Source organism: Syngnathus floridae, chromosome 10 (genome assembly GCF_059516105.1).
Source record: "Syngnathus floridae isolate MCC-2025c chromosome 10, RoL_Sflo_1.0, whole genome shotgun sequence".
Classification (NCBI taxonomy): Eukaryota; Metazoa; Chordata; class Actinopteri; order Syngnathiformes; family Syngnathidae; genus Syngnathus; species Syngnathus floridae.
This window is the reverse complement of record NC_142422.1, coordinates 11,711,617-11,736,241: the sequence shown is the minus strand read 5'-3', so window position 1 is coordinate 11,736,241 and position 24,625 is coordinate 11,711,617. Positions and strand designations below refer to the sequence as shown.

At 45.5% G+C, this 24,625-nt stretch overlaps 4 protein-coding genes and 2 non-coding genes across 7 annotated transcripts; all 6 read right to left on the bottom strand.

Annotated features, from left to right (window-relative positions):
- Positions 1-1,678: 1,678 nt before the first annotated feature.
- On the bottom strand, positions 1,679-4,819 carry gapdh (glyceraldehyde-3-phosphate dehydrogenase). The gene is made up of 12 exons (XM_088388248.1): positions 4,697-4,819; positions 4,535-4,580; positions 3,622-3,721; positions 3,435-3,541; positions 3,267-3,357; positions 3,072-3,187; positions 2,907-2,988; positions 2,669-2,820; positions 2,507-2,585; positions 2,333-2,416; positions 2,153-2,250; positions 1,679-2,048 (listed from the first exon to the last, which is right to left on the bottom strand). Exons 2-12 carry the CDS (start codon positions 4,555-4,557, stop codon positions 1,979-1,981), a joined length of 1,002 nt encoding a protein of 333 aa, XP_088244374.1. The 5' UTR covers positions 4,558-4,580; positions 4,697-4,819; the 3' UTR covers positions 1,679-1,978.
- A 1,605-nt stretch (positions 4,820-6,424) lies between these two features.
- On the bottom strand, positions 6,425-7,626 carry nppcl (natriuretic peptide C-like). The gene is made up of 2 exons (XM_088388270.1): positions 7,483-7,626; positions 6,425-7,074 (listed from the first exon to the last, which is right to left on the bottom strand). The coding sequence occupies exons 1-2, from the start codon at positions 7,582-7,584 to the stop codon at positions 6,781-6,783; spliced, it is 396 nt and encodes a 131-aa protein (XP_088244396.1). The 5' UTR covers positions 7,585-7,626; the 3' UTR covers positions 6,425-6,780.
- Positions 7,627-7,920: 294 nt separating this feature from the next.
- On the bottom strand, positions 7,921-21,455 carry ncapd2 (non-SMC condensin I complex, subunit D2). Of its 2 annotated transcripts, none has more exons than XM_088388196.1 (32): positions 21,320-21,455; positions 20,861-20,980; positions 20,623-20,698; positions 20,429-20,487; positions 20,167-20,342; positions 19,576-19,718; positions 19,282-19,409; positions 19,004-19,127; positions 18,739-18,886; positions 18,451-18,648; positions 18,245-18,379; positions 18,097-18,184; positions 17,028-17,223; positions 16,840-16,958; positions 16,334-16,531; positions 16,088-16,262; positions 15,631-15,715; positions 15,413-15,549; positions 14,860-14,992; positions 14,715-14,790; positions 14,430-14,639; positions 14,174-14,334; positions 13,579-13,690; positions 13,325-13,448; positions 13,088-13,243; positions 11,887-12,064; positions 11,709-11,803; positions 11,403-11,483; positions 10,780-10,963; positions 9,970-10,132; positions 9,693-9,815; positions 7,921-8,071 (listed from the first exon to the last, which is right to left on the bottom strand). In XM_088388196.1, the coding sequence occupies exons 2-32, from the start codon at positions 20,976-20,978 to the stop codon at positions 7,998-8,000; spliced, it is 4,173 nt and encodes a 1,390-aa protein (XP_088244322.1). In that variant the 5' UTR covers positions 20,979-20,980; positions 21,320-21,455; the 3' UTR covers positions 7,921-7,997. The 2 variants fall into 2 exon arrangements, with proteins under 2 accessions (XP_088244322.1, XP_088244321.1); XM_088388195.1 differs by lacking the exon at positions 7,921-8,071 and adding an exon at positions 9,342-9,536.
- Positions 17,754-18,044, bottom strand: LOC148392452 (small nucleolar RNA U85). Its single transcript, XR_015861137.1, has one exon. It is a non-coding gene; the product is annotated as a small nucleolar RNA U85 (small nucleolar RNA).
- On the bottom strand, positions 19,798-20,116 carry LOC148392451 (small nucleolar RNA U85). The gene has a single exon (XR_015861138.1). It is a non-coding gene; the product is annotated as a small nucleolar RNA U85 (small nucleolar RNA).
- Positions 21,456-21,744: 289 nt separating the features above from the next.
- ing4 (inhibitor of growth family, member 4) lies at positions 21,745-24,466 on the bottom strand. Its single transcript, XM_088388257.1, has 8 exons — positions 24,340-24,466; positions 23,889-23,960; positions 23,633-23,799; positions 23,447-23,561; positions 23,262-23,373; positions 23,032-23,176; positions 22,518-22,579; positions 21,745-22,429 (listed from the first exon to the last, which is right to left on the bottom strand). The coding sequence occupies exons 1-8, from the start codon at positions 24,374-24,376 to the stop codon at positions 22,390-22,392; spliced, it is 750 nt and encodes a 249-aa protein (XP_088244383.1). The 5' UTR covers positions 24,377-24,466; the 3' UTR covers positions 21,745-22,389.
- Positions 24,467-24,625: the final 159 nt, after the last annotated feature.

The window sequence follows — 24,625 nt, the reverse complement described above, 5'->3', positions numbered from 1 at the left end:
TGTTTCCTCCACCTCTATCTGAAGGTAGGCTTGAGTTAGATCAAAATTTGAAAAAATTTCCACACCTGCCAGTGACGTAAATACGTCCTTAACATGGGGTAGTGGATATTGCACAGTGCACCGCACTGGGTTGATGCTTACTTTAAAGTCTCCACAATCTCCTTTTAAATGTGCCGATTCCCTCTGCAAACACTTTCTCATGAGTTCTGATTAGCTATGACAGTCTAGATGTGGTATTATGAGGACCACTATTGTCTTTTGATGCCAGACGTAAAGCTTTAATAGTGTGCCAATCTAATGAGATCTTTCTTAACCATTCACATCTGACTAGTGGTGCCCCCTCCTCTTATCACCACATATATAATAATATCAACATGCAACAGTGGCTGATCAACTGCCTGTGACAAATGCTGAAATACAGAGACAAACAGAGACAAATGAACCAACACTGTCCCCCAAAACGTCGAACCAGGTTTGTTCCAGACTCTCCCTCAAGGAGACAGTAAAGATGAAAAACTTCGCCCGAAGCTATGTCTGGTTCCCCGGTATGGATAAACAAATTGAGAACCTTGCCAAATGCTGCTCAGGATGCCCAAAAAGTCCAAAACGCACCACCACAAGCAACAGGTGCATATTGATTTCACTGTTCCGTTCATGAACTTTATGTTCCTGATCGCTGTTGATGCTCATTCCAAGTGGCCAGAGGTTATCAGGATGAAGGACATGGGAGGGAGACATGGGGAGCAGACATGGAGATGTCATGTGGATCATATCCTGGATACGCAACCAAAGAATGGTACTTCATCTCCAGACGTCCCTGGTGGTGACATTCAAACTCCTGACACTAGCACTCCAACTGCAACTGAGATTCATGATTCCGACAAAATGTCTGCCTCTACCCCAGCATTCTCCTGAGAGGCACAGAATGCCCCCCAAGACTTGTAATTTTTACATTATTCATCACAGAAATTTGTTAAAATTACAACAGCGCTAAGTCTTTATTTGAAATGTTTCATAAATACAGGTACTGTTTTGCTTTTTATTTACGAAAATATGAGTTTGGATAATTTTAACATGGTTATTTTTCTTTATTTTGTATAGTCGTGCTCTGACCAGGGCAGCAAAGTCTACTGGTTTAAACACTACCAGAAGCACGGACCTACATTTATAGCCTAATTAATATTTATTCCACGCAATTTTTTTTAACAGTTATTCCCATAGTTTAGCCTTAGTTTCAGTGGACTTTAAAAAAAATTATAGTATGTGCTGTGGTACAGTAGACCCCCATCCATCGCAGGTTCAGGGCTCACCGTTGATACCACTGTCGTCCACTAGATGGCGGCACTTTATCGTTTGTCGAACTAAGAGTGAAACGGGAGGAATTTCAAACTCATCCTAGTTTTGATTGAATATCCTGTCACATTATTTTGTGGGACTGGTTTTCTTTTGAAAATTCTGCAATTTTGTTGAACATTATTTTTGCCTTATCCATTTTACTTGTTCGCCCAATATTTTTGTTTTACATGTAACCCTAAATGCTATAAAACCATTTTAAGTGCATTGGTGAGTAGCTCTCCTTGCTCACATGTACGGTGCATTCCAGTTCCTTTATATAATGTCATATAATTTTATATTTATGTCATTGGATCGTGTTGAATGCCACACAAGAGGCCACGAGTCTCACAAAGAGGACTTTTTATTTCTCCGCCGACTGCATTGCTGCAGCACCACAGACACTCAACACCTCCTCACAAACGCAGAACAGGACATTTCAGAGAAGGAAATCTTTACAAATCATTCCTTTGTGATCTGTGGATAGGTGGGTGGGTGGGGGGGGGTCTCTTCCCAGGCAGAGGGTTTCGTCTAGTAAACGCAACAAGCCAGAGCTCCATGCGTACAGTGTTAAACTTTTTTTTGTTATTGTACATGTGGAACCCTGATGTGGAGAATGTGGCAAGGTGCAAGCGCCCGAGTAGATTTACTCCTTGGAAGCCATGTGGGCCATCAGGTCGCACACGCGGTTGCTGTAGCCAAACTCATTGTCGTACCTGTGGAGAAGAAGAAAAAAAAAAACTCAGATAAATGAGGGTGACATGGAAAGCTACTTTTACTTCATTACAAATCAGTACTTCTATTTAAGAGCCACACATACCAAGTGACCAGCTTGACAAAGTGGTCGTTGAGGGCGATGCCAGCGCCAGCATCAAAGATGGAGGAGTGGGTGTCGCCGTTGAAGTCTGTGGATACAACCTGCAATGGGGGACGTCACACAATATCGTTTAACAACATAAAAATAAAAGGAACAAAACAATTGAGCAGGACAGCTACGTACCTGGTGGTCCGTGTATCCCAGAACGCCCTTCATGGGTCCTTCAGCAGCAGCCTTCACCACCTTCTTGATGTCATCGTACTTGGCCTGGAGAAAACGGAGATGACAGAATTTAAAACCTAAAACATTTGCTAATCAAAGACATTTCTGTAATCCCGGCTAAATAGGACCACTCACGGGTTTCTCCAGACGGACAGTGAGGTCCACCACGGACACGTTGGGGGTGGGCACACGGAAGGCCATGCCGGTCAGCTTGCTGTCAAATCGACACAATTTGACAAGTTGCCTCGAGTGCTTCTCATAAATAGTCGGCTGATGGTTTTATTTTTGAAACGTTACCCGTTCAGCTCAGGGATGACCTTGCCGACAGCTTTGGCAGCGCCGGTGGAAGCGGGGATGATGTTCTGGCTGGCACCGCGGCCGTCCCTCCACAGCTTGCCGGAGGGGCCATCCACAGTCTTCTGGGTGGCGGTGATGGCGTGAACTGTGCTCTGACGGAAGGCCACACGTCCGATGATGAGTTCAAACGTGACATGTTGGTATTAAATCTTCACAGTTTGTGTATTTCGATTCTCACCATCAGGCCCTCAATGATGCCAAAGTTGTCGTTGATGACCTTGGCCAGTGGGGCCAGGCAGTTGGTTGTGCAGGAAGCGTTGCTATGACAACAAACAGCAAAGGCATTAAAAGAAAACTCAATGGTAGGGAGGAACGACATTGAGTCACGTGGGCAGATTCTCACCTGACAACCTTGAGGGAGTTGTCGTACTTCTCGTGGTTGACCCCCATGACAAACATGGGTGCGTCAGCGCTGGGTGCAGAGATGATGACTCTCTTGGCACCGCCCTTCAAGTGGGTCTGTATTTGAGGTGGTTGCAGATATGAGCCATTTTGTCAGAAAGCAGTACAGGGCAGAGGAGAATCGAATTATACGTACGGAGGCCTTCTCGATGGTGGTGAAAACACCAGTGGACTCGACCACGTACTGGGCACCAGCATCGCCCCATTTGATGTTGGCGGGGTCCCTCCTGCACAGGACCAAAACTTCATCAGCATTTCTTACCAAATCCATTGATTTTTTTTGGCAGATCCTTTTTGGACTCACTCGTGGAACACGGTGATCTTGTGTCCGTCGATGACCAGCTTGTCACCCTCAACCTTGACCTCACCGTGGTAGCGGCCGTGGGTGGAGTCATACTTGAACATGTAGACCTATTGGGGTGGGGGGGGGCGTGAAAATCAAAGTCCTGACAATCTGGACCCCGGTTCAAGACGCAAAAGTTAAAACTCACCATGTATTCCAGGTCGATGAAGGGGTCATTGATGGCCACAATCTCCACCTTCTTGGAGTGGAAAGCAGCACGGGTCACCAGACGACCGATGCGGCCGAATCTGGCAAGGTTAAAAAAAAAACAACACTTAAATATTTTTATACGGCCATTAGGTGGCGACATGAGCTGCACAATTAGAGCAGGGGTGGGATAACCTTTGCTCTTAAGCTTTCTGAAGGTCACATTCTTAATATCAAATCTCAAAGAGTGACATGAAATTTGCTACAATGGTAAACATGATGGTATGGCTCTAAATTTGTTATTCTTCACAAGGGGGTGCCACAGAGCTCTGTATTGGGCCTCCTCTTATTTATGATTTATATAAATGAGTTAGGGCCCAACGTGCACAATGCAAATTTACATTTCTGTGCCGAGGACAAGCTGGTTGTAGATTAACTCTTTTTCAGGCTGTCGAATTCTTCCCTACTTTGACGAAATGAGAGGTCAAATGTGCCAATTGTTGTAATGACGACAAGCGCCGTGTTTGATCAACACTTGTTACTTTTTAACCGGGGAGTTCAAAATACACTCCAGAAGGTGGGCGGATAGAAGGCAGACATCCAAGTGAGCCAATGGAAGTTGAGGGCAAAAAAAATATATACATATGTTGAACTGCTATCTGCTAAAGGTCAAAGTGCAAGCGACTAGGACGGCTCCATTTTATCAGTACTATTATTACCCAACAGTGCACATCACACTGTGAGGCTCCCATACAAACATGGTCATCTCCAATCATCCACATAGAGTGGTGCGGTTAAAAATAGATCGACATTTTCCCCTTGAGTGTCCCAAAGGCTCACTTGGAGCAAGCGCAGATTACATTGCAACACATGTGGACGTACCGAGAAGCAATAAATGCACAAAGAAGTCTTACCCGTTAATACCGACTTTCACCATTTTGCTTGAGTTGAGTAAGTCCTCTGCAAAGACGAAAGGGGAACGAAGAGGTTAGTCAACAAAATTGTCAATCAAGCACCAGGTGCTTTCAATTCAGTGGTCCGGTTTTAAGTATACAAAAGACAAATTTTTCCATTACCGTTTGTGAGATGCCTGAATCTGTCCTGCGACTCCAGGTGAGAGTGGGGGAGTGCAAAGTTGAACACGGCTTTTTATAGCGATGCAAACTTTGAAGCCAAGCCCCCTAACCGCCTTTTTTTTTCTAGACACACACCCCTTCGTGGCCTTCTGAATGTCAAGGTCAGCCAGGCTGTCACGTAGTTTGCAACAGGCCTCTTTGCACCCCACTTTGCATTTGCTTCATGTGACACCATAAGCGTCCGCATTGTGCACACAGGCAACGCCCGCCGCGGTTTCGTTTTCGTCTTGGGGTCCATCGCTGACCTTCTCAGCAAATACACGTACACACATTTACACACACAGGCAGATGTATAAAGGGGAGCAGACTGGGGATCGGATCTCTTCCTGCCTTACGGTGACATTTCGTGTCCAAAGACCATGACCCCTTCTCACTGATAACTTATGCAATAGTACAGCAAACATGTATTTAAAATACTGAATCAAAGTAAATGAACCCAAGTGTCAAAGCAGTTGTTATGACACTTTTAAAACGGACCGATTGCCAACATCATTTGTAGATCAGGTAAAACGTGCCGAGGTTGCAACTTGAGTCTTGCCACATCCACAGAACAATGTGCAATGTTGAGTGCTGACTTTTTTTGTGTGCGCACTATCAGCTGTGTGTTTGCAGACGTGCTGTTGTGAAGCGGTGGTGGCGTGCACACCGGCACAGCTGAAGAACCAAAAGCTCGGCCCGAGTGCATGCCGCACTGGAGCTTAAGGTCAAAGAGGGGAAGTAAAGGGCAGGCTAAGATTAGACGGTGGCTGGCTGCTCCACACTTGGACAGTGGACGACATCAGACTTTGGGACTGCTCGACTACATTTGAGCATCACAAAATGGATATGTGTTTCTCACACTGCGATGCACAGTGGGCCTATTTATGGTATACGAGGTTACTTTGATTACATCAGATGACTGCAGGAGATCATGTTTCCTCCTGCCAAAGAGGATAAGGCAGCCATCCCAAACGAGTGATTGGCTTCTCGGTTCCAGACAACCACCGTGGATGTTCTCAAGACGCCAGCCCAATCCTCAAACCGCAATTCCATAGAGAATTTGTGGAGTGGCATCAGAAATGTTTCTGTGGCAAAATCAGGAAATGCAGATGAGATAAATTGTATTGTGCTGTATTAACGAGTCAGAGCAACTCAAAAGTTGCTTATAGTTTGAGATTGTAAAGAACCAACTGAACTGAGGTTGTTAGTCACCTAGATGTTGTTAGTCACTTAAAATGTTGTACAGAGGCTGCGATCAACTGGAGTCACGTTCCTTGTTTGGCATGCACAAATTTGGCCAATAAAGCTGATTCTGAAAAGTAATAATTCTCATGTCATTTGATATTTTGATGCATTATGTTGTCAGTGGATTTTTGTAAAGGCTGTGGTTGATGCGACGACAAAAAAATGACTCACTAAAGCAACCTGAAGCCAGGATAGAAGGCCGGTGTGAAGTCAAGGCACGGCACCTTGTAGTGAAGGTACAATTGTAAATAAACGTAAGCTGCCATCTAGTGGCACATGAGAGAAACGCAAGCATTGACAACTGAAATAGTACAGCGTAACTCCATTAAGAGTGAAAATGAAAACAAATCGTTTATTTAATTTTTTCTGGCAGAAAGGACCATGGTTGCTTTAACTAATTTAATTGTGCTTGTGTACCTAATAAAATGGCCAGTGAAACATTCATAAAGTCAAAATCTATTTATTAGTGCAAATTATGAGTAGACAAAGAGCAGGAAGTGTGGACAAGATGGGCTGCTAAACTTCTAGTTGTTATTTTACTACTACAACTTGCACTTGTGACGAGGATTCCACACATCACAACACCGGCCGGCCATTACATTGTACTAACACTATTAACCTCATTTACAAAAAGCAAGACGGGCAATGGCAAGAAAATGCTGCTTGATGTGAAACATATTGAATGAGTGAAATACTACAGCGCAACTAACTATTCAACAGCCACAAAGGTCCCGACTAACACACGCGTAAACTTCCTTTACCTTCCCTGTCATCCCAAAAGGATGACACCAGTCTGTTGACTAACAACCCAATCCGCTCATGGACCCGATCCGATCCAGCTTGAGGCCAAAGCAACCTCGGTTCCAGCCCCTCCGCGAGCGCTCCGACTCTACGGGCTTGCGATTGGCCAGGGCATCCCGGAGGAGGCGGAGCCAGGGGGTCTCCGGCTGGACGTCGGCCCATTTGGCGGGAAACTCGGACGCTTTGGCCCCGGAGGACAACGTGGATTGCTCTTCGGCCGGGCTGCTCAGGAGGTTCTCCAGGTCGTCCATGGTCAGCAGGTCGTTATAGCGATCCAGGAGCTGCTCCATTAACTTCACCGCAACACAAGTACAAATTCGATAGAGAGGAGAGTAATTCAATTATGGAGACATTTCATTACTTTCTCCTGCGCATCCTTCAACAAGCTCCTTAGCCTGCTGACCTCCATCCTGGGGAGTTACTTAAGTAGACTTTTCAGATATCTTTATTTGCTTATGTATTTTTTTTTTTTTTACATTTACCCTCTATATCTAAAAAAATATATATATATCAATACGTTCTACTACTTTGTCTTAATGTTCTTTTTTTTCTTTCAACCTTTGCAGATGACAACAAGCAACAGGAATAGCAACTGCATAGAAAGATGATATTTTTGGGGGGAAATAAAATAATCAATTCATTGTTACTTATCAGAGTCTTGACTCATTTGTGAGCACTTTAGCGACTTGTGGCCGTCCTACCTGAGGGCTATCCGGGGAAGGGTGAAGCGCGCGAGCCTCAGGGCTCTCCATGGGGGCCAGGATGAGCAGGGTCGCTCCCAGCAGCACGGAACAAAACAACATGGCGACGGAGATGGAGAGCTCTAGCAGGACGACTGGAGAACACACTGGCTGCAAAAGAGTTCGTTTTTTTTACCTGGCAAAAAACAAAAAAAACATCATTATTGTTTTTTTTACTTTTGTTTCAAATCTAAAAAGAGCAACAAACCCAAAAGAGCAATTTCTTGCTCCAATTAAAGTGTCTTAAAACAATTCATTTGAAATAAACAAACTGACAAATAAGAGGAAACACTATCCAAAATATTCCAAAAAGCAATCATTTGTCAAACTACAATCCTCAACATTTGAACTAAGTCAAGAATTTTTTTTCGTAAAAAAGAGCAGAAGCAAATCTTACTCACCTGTTGCGTGCGCAAGTATGTGTGGCAGTCTTGTGCGCTCAGCGAGTCTTCTCCATCCCCGGTCTGGGCTACCTCTCACTTGCCGGCACCTGCCGAGAGCATCACTATCTCTCTGGTCTGGCCCCGCCTCTTCTTCCTCCTCCTCCACTCTGTGGTGGAATTGAAATTATTATTTCTCTCCCCACCCTTCTCCTCCTCCACTTGCTTTTTTGTCCTCCTGGCAGGGGCATCAACAGAGATTTTTTTTTTTCTCTCGCATTCATTTATCTTTCATCTGTGCAAAACGATTCATAAATGACATACTGATGATCTGATGTCATGAATCCTACTTGCTTCAGATGCTGTTGGCCGCATACGTAAAAATGTATTTCTCGCTAGCATTCAGCTAACCAAGAAATGATTATAATGCCCCTTTTTTATTTTTCCAAATGTAGGCAAGCATTTCTCCCTTTTTGTCTCCGGTCTTTGGCAACGTGCACTGACTGAGCTCTACTCGCCTTTGGCCAAGTTACAGTCTGTCAGTGCCATCTGCTCCCCACAACCACCCGCCGCTAAATTACAACACAAGCGAGAAGTTCAACAGCCTCTAATTATTTCAACTACATCCTCCAGTTCATCAAACATCTCAAGGTAGCATCTAAAACTTAAAACATACATGTTAAATAGAGGTTGATTTAGCCTAAAATGGAGAGGAGTCGTATTGCGAAGCCTCCGTTTGGAAAGTGGGGACTTTACATAAGCGTTTATGAATACATACGAAGAGAAATTCACCCCGCTTTTATGTTTTTTGGGAGAGGACAACATGTGGGGGCAGGCAGTAGGCGAAACGTAGAGATTAGCAATCATGAGAGGGAGGGGGGGAAGGCAGTGAGGGAGGGGGGTTGCATGTGATGTCAGCGGAGAGATGAGCACTGTGGGAGGAAATCTAAAAAAAAAAAATTAAAAAAGAAAAATGTAGGCAGTGAGCGTAAAGGGGGGGGGGGGGGGGGGGGGGGGGGGGGGGGGGGAAGATTACCAGGCACAGACCTCGGAAAGATTGCTGAGTGAAGTCAGGCCAACCTGCTATGAAACCAAAACGTCAGAGGAACGACGGGGAAAGAGCGGATTGTTAGTATGCACACAAAGTCAGAAGGAGAAGCCAGTGTGATGGCGGGAGCGCCGCGGTGGGTGAGGCAGAGCGGAAAACTGCAAGGAAAAGAACACAGGTGGTGACACATCACTGTCCAAACACCCAAAATCAGGCTGAAGCAAAGTACAGCAGCCTGAGGAAAAATTGTCAATAAACAACTAAATAAACAAACAAGCGAGTCCTACCACTGAGCTGACAAAATGACTCCGGCACCATTTTGAAAAGTTCTGGTGCAAGCCAGCACACAGGTTGGACGGTGATGCGACAAAAGGACACCGCCGCTCAGGACGTTTGAAACAACCACATCAAGTGCGGGTTTATTAAAAGACGCCTTGATTAAAGGGGCACGTTAATCGGTATGATGGTATTAAAAAAAATAAAAATAAAACAATTAAAAACTGTTCAGTTTCTGAGGCGAGCTCGTCGAGATGTACGGCCAATCGGCGTGGTGACTTTGGGGGTCTCGCTCTCGTCCAGCACGGCATCTGATGAAAGATAAAGATTGGAGCGAGATGAAGGTTAGCGGGATGACAACTGTCTAGTTACCTCCACCAAAGAAAGCAGTGAGACACCACTCTCTTAGGAAAGAACCTCAATTAACACCAACGTCTTGATTCAGTTCCTAGTTCGGATGGACTCACCCTCCTCGCTCTCCTCTTCGTCACTGCTGAAGGTGATGACAGGTTTCTTCTTGGACTTGCGAGTTCTCTGAGGCGTGACAAAACTGTCGTCGAACTGGCTGGAAACTGACGACTTTGACTGACCTGGATGGAACGAGAGACAGAACACTTGAATTTTAGTTGAGCTTGGTAAAATAAAATGGGGGGGTTAAAAGCGCTGATTTCAGACGATTAATCGGTCAAGCCCAAATTAATTACAGTAAATATACATTTTTAAAGACGAAGACGATGCACAGACCTCGCTTGGACTTGGCACGACCTCTTGCAGGCCTTGGTGTGACCGTCTTGTTAGTGGCCCTGCCCTCTTTTTGATTTTCTTCCTCCATCTCAGGGCTTTCCACGTTCTCCAGGCCTCGCGTGTGGACCGCAGTCAGACGCTTCTCAAAGTCGTCCACTTGGCTCTGTGACAAGTTCATATTACATTCAAATTACATTTACTTATAATACTTATATGGCGGCTTGGTGGCGCACTGGTTAGCACGTCCGCCTCACACTTAGGAGGGTGCCAGTTTGATTCCACCTCTGACCCTCCCTGTGTGGAGTTTGCATGTTCTCCCCGAGCACGCGTGGGATTTCTCCGGGTACTCCGGTTTCCTCCCGCATCGCAAAAACAGGCTTGATAGGCCGACTGAGCACTACAAATTGCCCCTAGGTGTGAGTGCGGATGGTTGTTTGTCTCTGTGTGCCCTGGGATCGGCTGGCAACCGGTTCAGGGTGTCCCCCGCCTACTGCCCGATGACCGCTGGGATAGGCTTGAGCACGCCCGCGACCCCCGTGGTGACAAAGCGGTACAGAAAATGGATGGATAATACTTATATATTTCATAAACCTTCAGGGAGCCATAAGAGGTGTAAATCGTAAATCCACACACCTTTTTGTTTTAGAACTTTTGCAACGTTTTGGTCTAATTTTAAAATAAAGATATTGTGCCAATGCAAAAACCACCTTGACTTTTTGCTGCATATCAATATCAGGCTCCTTAGCCATTAATAATCGTTATTGGGCCTGGAGAGAAACCTCATATAGGGCTATGACAAATTGGCGACACCTTGAACTGGATCTTGGCTCCTCGGCGCAGCTTGGCAGCGATGGCGAGCAGAGGCTGGTAGACGCCGGGCTCGGTCAGCTTGTCGCTGTAGCACTCCCAGCATTCCTGCAGCCTCTTGAAGCCGCGCTCACACATGGACAGCAGGGACAGCGAGACGGCCAGGTCGCACCACTGGCGCTCCGTCCTGCGGAGTAGAGAAGACCAATTTGAGGCCACTAAATCGGATTAGAAAATTATGCAAATGGGAACGCCGTTCTGGATCTTTTACTCGTGGATTTGGCTTTGTCGTGGCATTTGGAACAAATCGCATTTGCTATCTATAATTCACTTTGCCACTGAGTAATGTAAAATGTCCTTCCTCGGAGTACGGATGAGTCAGAGGTGGAGCCAAGGCGCAGGTTTCGGCCCATTGTTCCACCTCCGTTCTCAAACGGCGCGGAAAGACAAGATGAGTGAAGGTTATGTCAGCGTGTGATTAATAGGTGAACTGGCATTAAATGTCAGCTCGCCTCTTCACACACACGCACGCACACACAAACTAATTAGCTGACATGCTCACAATGGGCAAAGACAAAGGCGACGCCACGACAGAGCCGCGCCACACGCAATGCTCATGCGCTCACCTGGCGGTCCTGAAGCGCTGGCACAGTTTCTCTACCAAAGACTCCGTCTGTCTCTCCTTGGTGATGTACGAGAAGAGCTGTCTAAAAACACATAGATCCGGCAAATATTGAGTATGCAATATTTGTGATGATTACTACTTCTGAATATTTTATACTGTGCAGTTTTTAAAAGAAATGTTTGATATCCAGTATGTCAAGTAGTCATCGATACCAAGTACCGATACTACTAGTATTTTTGATACACAAAATTCACCCTTGCCTTGATATACTCCAGAATCGGACAAGTCATAACGGCAGTCGACTCACTTCATGATGGTGTTGAAGTCGTCTGAGCTCATGGCTCTCTCCGGGTCAGACAGACGGCTGATGATGTCCGGGAGCAGGTTGTAAATGGCGTTGTCCTGAAGGTGGAACATGATTGGCAGGTAGCGGTGCGTGAGAACCCTATTGTAATTCCAAACCTCAAAGCCGTGGGAGGGCGCACCTTGGAGGCCAGCTCGTTGAAGAAGTTCAAGGCCAGGCTGGATATGTGTGGCTCGGGGTCAATTAACAGCACGGCCACCTCGCTGACTTGACCTTTGACCTTCAGCACATCCTTAAGGACCAATTGTGTCAGCACTGTCACAGCCGTCTGCCTCACAGACGGAACTTCGTCGCTGAGCCTGCAAGAGGAGGATGTCGCATTAGCATAACGAGACAACCCCAAACTTAAGTGATATCGTCTGCGGTGCAGACCGGATGTGGACGTGGCATCCGTCCATCTTCTATCGCCCTGGGTGAGCTGAGTTTGAGAGGAAAAAAAATAAAATAAAAGTTTGCCTCAATCAAACTCACCCCACAAAAGAAAGTCATTAAGCGTTGCTCATTTATGCCAAGGAGGGGTGATTTCTGGCGGAAGATCAGAAAGGTGTGCACGCCACTCGCTCTTGCCAATGCAGGGGCTTACTGCAGCAATGAACGAGGTAATTAATTCTTAATACGCTTATCTGAAGGCCCCAAGGCGGCAGCAGCAGCAGCGGCGCCGACAGCTCGGAGGACAGTGGAGGTGTTTGTGTGGGAGACAATTAGGAGGAAATTATCAGGTAGGCAACACGAGGAGGGCAAGGAGGCATTAGAAAGGAAGTGAATGTTGACATTTCCCAAACGCCGAAACGCGGTCATTGTCGTGCGTTATAATTAAATGCATAAAACGAAACATCTTGGCTTCCAAGTTGGCGGCGGGGCTTTGACTTGAGAATCCATTAGTGTTTTTAAAGTCAACTTCTTGACACAAGTGTAAATGATTTTGTTTCCGTTCTACTCTCGCAGCCGCTGTGTATAATTACAGCAGAGTGACCAGCCGCAGTCTGTTACACGCTATTAATTAAACGCTTGAAGGGAGAAGACCTTGTCTAAGGTGTCACAAGCCACGGTTCATAGAGCGCTGGGCTTGTTGCCATAACAACCACGTGAGTTTGACCACACATCCGTCTCAAGTTAGTTAATAAAAATGGAAAGAGTCAACTTCCGCTCATCGTGATTCAGTGGAGTGTATGGAGAGCAGAGTGATGCAAAAAAAAAAATTTGAATAAGACAACCGCCCACACAGCTTGCGCAATCAACTCACAACAGGCCTGAAATTGTGAGAAATGAACGCTTGCGAGGCAGCAACCTGTTGATTAGACTCAAAAAGCCAGGCCCATTACCTGGCGTATAAATTCTGGGTCCAGGGTTCCAATATGTTGGGAAAGCGGACAGTTAGGTCTCCCAGAGCAATGATGGCGTTGGCCCTGACCACGGGAAGTGCAGAGCGCTCCAGCACTGTGAACATTAAACGGGCGTTCGCCTCACAAACAGATGGGCTGGAAAAGGGGAGAAAAAAGAAGAAAAAAAACCCACCAATCATTATCCCAATGATTCAAAACAGCGGGGAATGTGTTTACCTAATCATCATGTACTGCGAGAGAGCCAGACAGGCCGCCGTGATGAGCTGAGGGTGGCAATAGCGTCCGGGTGAGCTGGATACTTTCACCAGCAAAGGAAGGAATGCACTCAGCAGGTTCTCCTCTTAAGGAGAGAACAGAGTTGGCAGGGTGCACGCAAAACACCGCATTAGCATGTGAATGGCGCAGCGTGCGTTTAATGAGCAACTAAATGCAGGACAAAAGAGGAGAAGATTGGATGTAATTCTTGTTACCAGCTAGCAATTCCGTTTCACAAATCTTCCTGATGAGCTCAGCCTCCGTATCGTCCGCAGAGGCGCCCACCAAGCCCAGTTCCTCCTCCATTGTGCTCTCGTTTGCCGTTAGCTGGTGGAAAATTCAAGAGTGGCGGAACTTTCTTTTGGCTATCACAAAGCTTGACACTTCATCACACAGACTTAATCTCAAAACTGATGTTAGTAAATGATGGGATGGACGCAACAAATATAAACGCTACTTGTGTCTGTCAATGTTTTAAATTTAAACTAAAAAAATTGCCATGAGAAATCTGTGTCCACTGAGTTTGACTTCCAAAGATTTATTTTTTTCTGCGAGCAAATTTCACAAACTGTGTTTCTTTAATCTTTATATAATGATAATAATAAAAAATAAATAAAAGAACTCAGATGGCACAAAAATCAATCATCAAATTAAGGACATTGAATTTTTGAAACAAATTTTGTGTTAAAAATTCTACATGCAACTCAGACGAGTTATATAATTTTTTTTTTTCTCTAAATAATGACAGCAGATGCAGAACAGCAACCTCTAAGAATGTCTACACGCGCGTACACAGCAGTGGTGGCGCACCTTAGCTTTGCCGGGTGGAGCCTTTTCCTTCTCCTCCCGCTCCTCGGTCTCTAATCTCCGCCTCCGCAACTCGCCACTCACGCTGCGCTCGAGGTGTGACACTTGCCAGAAGGCCACGCAGCCACACAAAGCCAGCAGCTGAGCCAGACAAACACAGTTCACTGCGGGAGAGGAGAACACCGGTGAAGCAACAGTGTGGGGTGGGGATATAAAAAAAATAAATAAATAAAAAATAAATGAATTAATTGTTGTTCACCTTGCTCGCCAGCCTCTTGCGATCCCTCCTGTGTAGGAGTGACATCCTTGGGGTTAAGCTCGCTGCCTTCACGAATTTGATCCAGCAGGAGTCGTGCGGTGCGTTGGATCAAGCGGGAGCACAGCTGGTCAGGAGATTCAGCCAGAAAGTAGGTGAGGCGGATGGCTTGCTCCATGAAGCTCTGCCAGTGTGGGTCCTCCATCATGGCACCTGGAACGAGCCATCGCCCACCGTCAGACGAGTGAAAACATACTAAGCAAAAAATAAAGATAAATAAATAAATACCTTCAGCAATTGCTTGTGTAAGGCGGGTAAAAAGCACATGTTCTTGAGGCAGTCGGAATGGGGCACCTTTAGATTGCTGGTGAAAGGAACATTACACATTTCAGAAACTTCAAAGGCCATCAAGAGTTTCAATAAACATGCTTACCCGAACATGGTCAGTGATGCTGCAGATGGTGATGACGGTGTCTCTCGCCATAAGAAAGTCTTCTGTGACTTTTTCTCCCAAGGCCACCGCACAAAGCGTGTCTAGATTGCTGAGGACCACCTCCCTTTCTGCCCTGTTGAGAAAAGACAAGCGCCACAAACGAACGTTATTACGCAAACGAATGGCCTACATTAACTCGAGCGACGTTGAGGTGGCCTCGCCGGCGCTCGGCCAGATAATGTACGTGGGAAGCCGGGTTCGAAGAGAACCGCATTGAGATTTAATAGGTTGTGAATGTTGCCGACTGGGTGAAGACATGCGGCGGTGTGGGCGGACTGCAGATAGTCTCGCTTTACTCTTCCCCGCAGCGGTGGAAGCCTTTGAGCAGGCGGGGAGACACTAAAAATATTCCGTTAAACACATTCCCATGTATTTGACCGTGACTTGGATTCCACGGAAAAGCCACGGTTGATTAGCGTGGTGTTACAAACAAGACGATTTGACGCAGGAGCGAGATTGGGTGGTGACGTGCATCGTCCAACGGTTGTCTCACCGTGCAGCCATGCCCAGCAGCAGCACGGCAGCTCGCCTGTACAGTGGCGAGCTTTCCGTTTTGCCGGTGAACCTCCCCCACAGGACCTGCACCACCGTCGACTCCAGGCTGTTGCCACTTCCGAAGAACTCCTGCACCTACAGTGACACAATTGGGACGTTTTGTAGTTAGGTAGCTAAAAATCACCACGTCGACACATTCGTGAATAAACGACTCACTATTTCCTCAAGGCACTGAATCGTTCCGAGAGACGCGTCCACCATTAGTTCTGACAAACTGTCCACAAGAGTCTGAGCTTTCACCCTGGCGGGATAAAATAGGATGAGGATGAATATCACAAATTCACTCGATTGAGGGCCTCAGCTTAAAGTAAATCAATAAACGGAGAAGCTTGAGTGGAAGAACCAAACTTATCATCGCATTTCAATTATTGAAAGACATGATACGACCTTGTACTGCATGGTTGCTATGGCGATGCTATTCTACCATTACGTCATAGCATCACACATCTTTAGGGGAAGGCTTTTATTTAAGGGCTTCATTCCATAGCCAAATTGTTATTTATTTAGACTCTACCGCCTCCTCGACGAAAGGCAGTTACAACCGGCTGGTGGCACCACACGTGACCTTTTCCAAAGTTGCTAGTATGTCATTGAGTGAGTGTTTTTTGCTGACCTGACAGTGTCTCCTTTGGGGTTGAGATAGAGGCGTCTGTAGGCCTGGATGACAGCATCCTTGATAGCCGAGTCAGTTGACCAAACCAGAGGCAACATTTTCCTCACGCCGCTGAGAGAGTTGGCCACGCCAAACTCGCACACTGTGACGCAAAACTGCACCGCCTCCTGAACCACTACAAAACAAAAATAACCCATCAGTAATAAAATACGAACGACTTTTTGAAAACCCTTGAAAAGCATCAACCTGAAGTGGTTTTCCAGTACAGCATGGAGTTGATGACAGAGATGGCTCTCTCTACTTGAAGGGCGAAGGTTTCCGTATCTCTGAGATACTGCACCAACATTTCCTGCTTCTTGAACTCTGCATCGTCTGCCTCTTTGTCTCCTTTCTGTGGAGTGGGAGGCAAGTGCTGACTGTGCTCGGGGCTGTCCCGGTCAGAGCCTAAGGAGACGGAACGGGAAATAAATTCTCTTAAGGATTGTCATGATTTTGACTTGTACATTAAGTGCCAATCAAAGTGACCTCCGCCATCATTTAAGTTGCCCACCCCTGAGTGACAGTATAGCGACATTGTCATGGCGGTTGGTTTCCAACATACTTTAAAAGCTATTTCCATTATGAACTTGTCAATTAGAATTATGCGACATCAAAAGATGTCAAAGGGACGTCCTCTCGTAATGACGAAACCCCAGAAGTGAATCTTAACGGGCCTGAGTGACACACAAAGTGAAGCGAACAAACGGGATGACCTATGAAGAGACAGGCCAGCGTGTCCATTAGTGTCTCGGAAGTGAGATCGGACAGGGCAGCAAACATCTCCGATTCGGCGAAGCGGCTGCGGGCCTTGATGCAGAGACGCACGGCTTTCCTGCGAAGGAGAGAAGAAAATAGTCGTGTGTATTGTAAACACAGTTTTCCGACATTATAGCAGGTTTACCTGTATTTGTTGACCCGGAGGTACTGAGCAATCTTCACACCGGTTGCCCTATCATCTTCCATCTCGTTTCCTTCCTCAACATCTGGATCCTCCTCTTTTTGCTCCTTCTCAGAATCATTCGAAGGCTCCAGCTCGGTGTCGACGGTGATGCGCACTTCAGGCTCCATGGCAGCCCACAGTTCTGATGCCTTAATTACTGCAAAGGCACAAACCCGGGGGGGGGGGGGACAGTTATAGTGGTTGAATGTTATCATGAAGAATGAAAAGGAAATCGACCACGTAGTTCAGCACAGTCCCCCGATTTGCTTTTATTTTGTCACATCCCGACGTACTTTTCATCTTTTTGTTAGATTTGTGCAATTGCGGTCTTTTGCAAAGCCTTTCCAATTATATTAAAAGGCTTTCTGAGGAACGCCGGCTACACTCACATTAATGAACCCGCACAAACTTGAATGGGTTGCGTCGAGCCGGGGAAACAGGTGTAACTTTATGACTCAAAGCACTTAGTGTGAATGCGTCCAATACTTTCCATTGCGGCTAAAAGTGGAAGCATTGCGTCAGACTCTTCAAAAAGTCAATTCGTGCGGCGTGACAAAGAAGCCAGATGACGTATTGGCCGTCAGCAGGGTGAGCGCCAGGAATTAAAAGCGAGATGGAGGAAATGTATAACAAGGAGATGACCGAGCATGAAGCGCTGTATTTGGGTTGAACGGAAAACTTTTTTTTGGCCCTCAGATTACCAAAGAAGCAACTCATTGCTGAGTGAAGAGTGAAAACAGCTGGGCAAACTTCAGGCCTTCACAAACACACACAGACACACTGTGGGCTTCATCTAAATGATTCCTCCAATGTAACTTTCAGAGGAGAACCAATAGCACAGCCAGATTTACTGTCGACGGGCCCTTACAGCAGAGCAACAAGCCTCCCTTGCACTGCCAAGATTACCCGCCAGTTGAGGCAAGAAGCAGCCAGCTGTCGTTCACTCAGCTCGTATTCGCCTTGGTTTCATCATTGGGCAAGGAGGAGCAGGCCAGATCGAAGACCGGGTCATCAAGAATCAAGCGCTCACCCGGTGCACTCCCACGCAGCTTCTCTTTCATCTCTCTCAGCTTGGCCGTCTCTTTCTCCAGAGGTTTTTTCAGATCCGCGCTGCTTAGCTGAAAGTCACAAAGGCTTCAGCGAGGTTCAAGATGGTCAAAGATTCCCAAGGGCGTTACCTTGCAGCTGTAGGGGTTGTGCGCAATGAAGGCTGCCAGCAGCTGGATGGCACTCTTGACCACATTTATTGATTTGTCCATCAGTCTGCCCACGGCCAGCCCCATCACCTCGCTGTACCGACATAGCGGCAAGGCCTAGGAGCGGGAAGAAAAAACATTAAGTCGGCAAACACCACAAGATGAACCTCCGAGACTCGGGAGCTTACCTTGCTGTTTACAATCCGAGCGTACACCTGCAAGACGCGCGCCCTGACGTGAGAGTGCGTGTCGTGCAGGTGCTCCTGCAGGATGTCAAAGAAGCGGTCGCGGTCAGCTCTGCTGGACTCTTCCAGTCCGTCCCCGCACAGGACGCGCACCAGGATGTCACCCAGCACCTCGCACACGGCCACACGCATCGTGTGGCTCTAGGGATCATTTACACAAAACGGATTTGTCTTCAGAAGGAACGAACGACGAACGGGTGGTGGGATGCAGGTGTTGAAAAGGTCGTGTACCTCTCCTTCCAAGTGTGTGATCAGTACGCTGATGTTGGGGATCATTAACTCGGGTACCAGTGCGCCGAGTTCAGAGAGGAAAGATGCAAACGCTTTGACACCCGAGCCCTCCCTGGCGAGCTCCTCACTTGACTTCTGGCCAATCTCTCTGAAGAAATGTTTTAGTCTTGTAACAATGGTACCTCCATTTAAAAACAATCCACCAATGTCCTCCATTGAAACGATTCAGTCACGAGTGTGTATAAAAGACCGCAGGCTGGCTGACCTTATGACCTCCCCGATGATGGCCCTGACTCCGTATTCGGTGCTCCACACAGACACGGCCTGAGCAAACACAGAGGACAACTGCTCAAAGTGTTGCAGCAGCTGGATCACCTTCACACTGGCACCTGTTGGGCAGAAGAGTTTGCTGACATCAGCACAAGCCAAACAAACAAAAGTACGTTGCCCCGACCGGCCAGTTAGCATGTACTTTACAAAGCATTTCAGTTACAGCGGTTGCATTTGATTAAAGGAGCCCACTAAGATAAGTCGAAGCCTCACCAAGGAGGTGATTGTACTTCTTGATCAGCAAGCCGAGAAGATGGATGATATTTTCCCTGGTGGGTTTGCTCTTGACATGGCTGATGGTCGGATTCTCGAGTAGCTTGTAGCAACAGCAGGTCACGCAGCTAAGGAAACCAGATGTCAATGAGGAACTTGGGGGGGTAGACATCTGGACCTCAACCGAGTTTAGTAAATAAATCTCAATCAGACAAATTGAGGAAATAAAGTAACACAAAAGTGCAAAAAACACACACAGAAAAAAACATTTCAGCTGACGCCGCTTTTAAGTACCAGGTGAACTCTTCTTCAACGAGGGAAAGATTCCAGAGGGAGCGGATGTCCACCTGGAGTAGCTGCACGAGAGCCTGAAGAACTCGCTCCCGCTCGCTGTCCCACTGCTGGAGCCCATTGCCCGTTTTGGCCTTTTTGCCACCCTGTCCAAAGAGTGAAACTACTTTTATAGTTTATCGCTTTTTGGAGCAAAAGCATCTACTAATTATGCAATGACACAAATGCCCTCAGATTACCAAAGATTGTAGCTCATACCTGCCAAACACTCCGAAGAGACTAGATCGTTTTGCCAACTGCTACATATAATCAAACATCACACAAACAGACATTCACACATTGTTTGACATCTCCTACCAGTCCCATCTCATTACTCTGAGGAGGACAGATATTGTAGAAGCAACGACAACGTTAAGTGTAGGTGGGCCCTTACAGTAGTGAAATATGACTATGACACTACCAAGATTACCCATCAAACAGAAAGCAAGCGATCATAATCCCTGATCTGACAGATCACCATACTGCCAAGACTGCATCACTGGGCATAAAAAAAAAAAAGTTCAATTCCCTGTAAAATATTTTACCAAGTCATACCTTGCCAGGTGCAGCGATGAAGCTCTGCCTGTAAGAGTCGCTTTCGAGACACTCTGTGATTTTGCAGAGCAAGAAGACGCTCATTTTGACGGCATTGAGATTCTCTTTTCGCTCGGCAGCAGAAAAGGAGACCGAGATGAGCAACGAGGGCAGGGAGGAGGACAGGCTGCTGACAACTGCAACAAAAGTAAACGGGAAAATAGATGACTTGCCGGCTTTTAATGCGAGTCCTTTTAAAATATTCAATGTGAACAACTCGAACCTTGCACCAGCAAGTCCAGAGTGTCCTCTTTCACACTGAGATCCACCGAGTTGGCATGCCTTTGGGAGTGAAGACAATACTTGTACAGTAAACATACGCAATCACAAATCCCCTTTTTGGACGGCTAATGATTTGCAGATTTTGACTTTGGCGAAAAAAAAAATCAGTTCTATTACAGTAAAAATCTCACTCACTGTAATACACTGTAGGCTGTGTCAAAGTGTTCCAGGATGCACAAAGGCCCTTGGCTTCTCAATGCAGCCTTGAATCCTGAGTACAATGGAGGCAGATACACGAAGACCATCTTTACACATTGGGATGCAGTGAAAATGCTCGTTTTATTTAAATGGTTAAAATTTTTCAAATTAATGTTATGAGGCCATATGAAGTGATTACAATGAAAACACAGCCAAACACTAGATTACCACTCACTGTGAAGATGGGACGGCAACTGTTTTGGGGAAACCACATCTTGCACGACGTACTGGTTTATCCCCCCGGTCTTGACCAGGTCACCCACGCACACGGGCACCAAAAAGTCCCACGACATCCCTGCAGAGTAGGGAAAACCCTCAATAAAAATTCAAAGCAAAAACCCAATTTCGTCAAAGCTAAAGATCACATTAACACCGGAAACTTTTTGCTCTTGTTTTTCTTTGACTGACTCAAGAGAAATCAAGAAATACTATGTGTTAAGACGTAAAAGAAGGAAGAACTTGGAAGACTAAATTCAATCAAAAAATATGAAAACAAACAAGATAGAAACGCAGCTCCTAAACTAGACATGCTAACTACCGTTAGCCACGTTTGTAGTGACGACATTACGGCTAAACACTCACAATTAATTGTTATCTGGCGAAGGCCTCGCTAAGTTTTGAACATTCAACCTACTTTTATTATTCGCTCTCCCGTCCTTCGCGACGTCGACCGTAAGAGGCGAATGTTTTCACACTCGACCCCCTGGTCCGCAAACTGGGTTTCGACCGCCCTCGGATTTTCAAATTTGTAGCACATCGCGCCAAATACTCGGCGCTCTAGTGACGTCATATATGAGCGACAATTGTTCAAGGATTAAATAAACCGCAAAATAGCGCCACTTACAGGGAAATGTTTATAGTGAATCCACGAAGCGACTTTGGTTTACTGTGAATTTAATTCATATTTTGAGGGCTGTGAATTTAATTCATATTTTGAGGGAATATATTCAATCAATCCACCATGTATCCTGATCCGCTCTATGGAGCACTTTTAAATCAAGGTACTGAATGGAAATGAAAAGCCATACCCCCCCTAAAAGAAAACACAACAGACAAGAATTTGAGGTAGTAGCTGTATTCAAATGATTGATAACACAATCACATCCTCCCTCCTTGTACCAGTATTCCAGCTACACCGATGACAGTTCTTTTCACAAAATGCTTTGCACTCTAAACAGCACTCGATCAAAATGCTAAAATAAATTTGTCTCTAATAAAGGGATGACTAATACTTTCTCATTTGTGATCACACTATTTTTGTCTTCTTACCTCTCAAACAAAACAGTGAGGTTTGTTCGCCATGGCATAAAAAAGGAACTACACAACAAAGAAACAAACAAAAAATTATAAATGGCCAGGTTATTTTTTTCAAGAGAAAATACTTTACATTTTGCATGTGAATAGTCGTTGCATCATGCAAATTCAAACCATTATACCGTTTGGGGAAGTTGTAGTGTTTATCATTTAAACAAAATATTTTAAGAGCACCAATGTAACTAAGTGAAAAAAACATTTTTTAAATACACCAGAAATCACTTCATAAATTCGTCACACACTGCATCAGACCAAGGCAAATACAAAAAAAAAAGGGGTAAAATGAAGCACCTTAATGTTAAGGATGATGAAAAACAAAAACAAAAAATCCTCATTCAAGACGAATCACACCCACCCCTTGGAATCAGCGTTTATTCCAGGACAACTGTTTTATTTTCTCTTTCTGTCTTGGGAGCAGCGTGGACAATACCTGCATGAAAAACATAGACACTCGGATTACACTGCATGAGTAGGGAAAAGAGATTTGCCAGAACATTGTGGATTCACAGATTTCTTACCATTTGCCTCGTGGTTTGGTGGTCAGACCCACACACGCAAAATGGAACCACTCAATGGAGCACTGCAGACAAAAACTTCCGTGTAAGGCTATAACATTAAACTCAGAGGCTTGGATCAATTTCACCCAGGAGACATTGCCCGTACGTGTCGTCTGAGTAATCAATCACTCAGCGTGTCTGTCATCTGTGACCTTATTCAAAAGATTTGCCATTTTCCTTTCATTTTTTTTGACATTTTTCCTGCTTCTATAAAAAAGGCTATTTGCTTACTGACAAAAATCAAAATAATGGGCCAAATACATTACGGTAACTGACATGATACATTTACTAGAATTAATAGTCTCAGTTGCATAGTGTGTTACATGCATTTTACCCCCCCTCAATAATAATTAAAAAAATAAATAAATAAATAAAAAAAAAGAATGTTGCGGTTGGAACTTATTAAATTGTGTAATAAATAGTAAATAATACAATTGCAATTCGGCTCATGCTGGACACGAGCACGACGACTCACATCAGTGTTGTCGCAGCCGATCATCTCGCCATAAGACACCTGATGGCACAGACAATAGGTGGGCTCGTTGGGATCCACTGGCATGTCCAGCACATCAGATGGGTGCACATTCCCAAAGTTGGCGGAGGGGGTGTTGAATTCGCCCCTGATGGCACAAAAAAAATAAATAAAAATTAGGCCTGGAAAGTGACAAAATAACAAAGCAGCCAAATAGCAGAAGGCAAACATACGTTTGAAGGAGTTTGACTTTCTTCTGGGCGCTTTTGGGACTGCCGTCTTCATCTGAGCTTTTGACTTTAGATCTCGTTTTAGCCGACTTCTTTTCCTTTTGTCTGGTGTCAACTGGAATTACACAACATGGTAGATTAACAGTCTGGGCACACGGGAGGAGGCATCATATTGACACGGCACAAACCTTTCTTTCCTTTACTGGAGGTGGAATCATAATCTGTGCTCTCGATCTGTTTTTCCTTCAGGTCGGCTTCGAAACGGGCCAGGTCTGTGTCCAGGCGTCTAATGTGCTTGTCCACCTAAACATGAACGCTTGTCATAAATTTGATCAAGCACACACTAACGTCATTTCAAAACGTCTGACACTCACCATCTCATAGGTCTGCATAGCCAGTTGCACTTTGTCATCGCCAAACTCTTTGCACTTGCTGTATGATTGCTGGATTTGCCTCAGTATGGACAGCTTTTGCTCAGAGGAAAGAGTCCGAGCATTTGATGTGTATTCTTTGGCAAGGGAATCTATCTGTCCTTTGAGATCTGCAGGAGACCGTTAACATTGAGTAATTATTCTGTAAACACAACACTGCTGTAGTCCACGTGTAGATTCCCTAAAATGCACTTCTCACCTTCTGTGCGTTGATCTAAATCCCGCATCAGATTGAAGTTTCTCTGCAACTCGAAGGGCAAGTTCTCTATGCCTGGTGTGACAGAGAAAAATGGATTAAAGACATGTTGACAATAGATGGAGTCAAAAAACAGGCAAAAGTAGCTCGCTCCCGTTCATGTGCAGCTCAATGTCGACGAGTTATTTTCAAGCATTCGTACCAATAATTAAGGCCCGGTATGTGTATACTTAAAGGGTGTGTTGATGGACTAAACGTGAGGAATTGAACGTTGAGTCGCCATTTTAGTGACAATCCAGCAAATAGACCGAGCCGGGCGCTGCCGAACGGTTGGGGAACAAATGAAGATTCACGTTCCACCAGTTATTCGAAGGCAAAATAACGACATTGTATTCTGCTGTTATCGCTCTTTCTAAAGCGTCACGGATGTGTTTTATCTCGATAAATAGCTTACTGTCCAAATAATGCTCCAAATACATCCCCGCCGCCATCTTGGAAAATGTAAACAACACAGCTTCCGGTCAGCCGAAGGCCACCTCTGATTGGTTGTTCCCACACAAGGCGCCGATGGAAGATTTTGCAGTGAAAAGTTCCGATTTAGAAAATTGGAAAAGTAATATAATCGATGTAAATTAAGGTGGGAATTAAGTGTCACATGACAATCCAGTGCCAAACTTCATGCGAATTATGAATTGGATGGGAAACATAGTGGAAATAGATTGATTTCCAGTCCAACCAGT